The 1382-nt window shown below is 38.5% G+C and overlaps 1 protein-coding gene across 1 annotated transcript in view; it reads left to right on the top strand.

Moving 5' to 3' along the window:
• Positions 1-674: 674 nt before the first annotated feature.
• GC (GC, vitamin D binding protein) overlaps positions 675-1382 on the top strand; it is an 8577-nt gene continuing 7869 nt past the window's right edge. Inside the window, exon 1 of the mRNA XM_026847908.1 lies at positions 675-742. Within this exon, the coding sequence (XP_026703709.1) occupies positions 675-742 (68 nt within the window). The remainder of the gene's footprint in view (positions 743-1382) is intronic.

Here is a 1382-nt window from a genome sequence, read left to right as displayed (position 1 = left end):
CAGCTCAAAGCTGAAGAGAGCCACAGTTCCATCCTACCTTGACACAGCCAATTCACTTCTACCAAGAAAGTACATCTCAGATTCCAGTTACTAACTTAAATAACAAAAAATAGCAACTGTATGTGCAAACCAGTATAGAAAGACAACTACCAAGTATAATAACATTTTTACATGCTAAGTACATTTTATCAATTGAAATGAAATCCAGGATTTCATCTCCAGGCCTTAAACACCCTGTCTCTGCCTGAAAAAACATTCTGTGGGCCAGATACAACAGAAGAAAAGCCTCAGAGCAGGACGAAGAACTGTTCTCATAACAAGCACAGCAGCACCAGAAATGGGGCAGAAAAACACTTCACTGAAGCTTGAGACCATGACCACTCATAAAAAACAGAGCTCACAAGCTGTAGCGCATCTCTCACAGAGCCTCTACAAAGCAGAACACAGCCCTTGCCAGTTAATCCTTGTCAGCACTGAGCAAATTAACCCAGTCATACAGGCAATACTGCCACATGAGTAACTCCAACAAGCGTTAGACTGCCCCACTGAGAAAGTTCAGCACAATGGAAAAGCTTATTTCTTAAACAGCACCCCACAGCATTTAAACTCAGCATTACATCTCATAGATCAGTCTGAACTAGGCAATTAAACTTGCCCTACACAATTCAGACAAGATGATGGAACACAGTGCTTTGGAACTACTCTGCAGTCAGAGCAGTTCTAAAGAGAGTTCATCAGTATGGTGATAGACACTTTATTTGCATAAAAATGAGTTCATCTACATACCTTATAAAGCATTTTTAAGAATATTATGTTTTCAAACATTTTTAGTTTTTGTGTTTAAATCAGCTTTACCTCAATACACAAAAACTCTTCCCGGTTGTACTACCAAGCCTAAAGAATAGCTCAGTTATTATCATCATTACTAAGGGTAAGACACCTTGAATTTATGAAGTTATTACTGCCAATGAATGAAGAAAATGGTTAGTGAAATTAGAGAAAGATAACCTCTCTGGCTCCTACCACCTGCCAAACAAATCCTCCAGTTCCTTATTATAAGGAGTCCCGCTCTTAACAGTTACTTCCCCCCAAAAAAACCCTACAGTCAGCATATTACCTTACCAAGAGAAAAGCTATAGCCACACATAACACCAAGCTTTTAACATACACAGAATAACATCCATGTTCAACTAAGACTAGAAATTGAAACATAGTAAGGAAAACGCCTTAAAGTCCCCCAAAAAAAGCAAGGTCTTAAGTAAGAAAAAAAAATAAAAGAAGCTTTAGTTCATATCACACTAACAACCTTCAGGACAAAAAAAAACCAAACAAAAAAAACACCTTAGCAGTAAACAAACACCCCCTCAGCCCCACGGCAAGGA

Source organism: Athene cunicularia (assembly GCF_003259725.1).
Source record: "Athene cunicularia isolate RWA chromosome 4 unlocalized genomic scaffold, athCun1 chr4_part2, whole genome shotgun sequence".
Taxonomy (NCBI): domain Eukaryota; kingdom Metazoa; phylum Chordata; class Aves; order Strigiformes; family Strigidae; genus Athene; species Athene cunicularia.
Note: the sequence above shows the minus strand (reverse complement) of the source record. Positions and strands in the feature narration are given on the sequence as shown.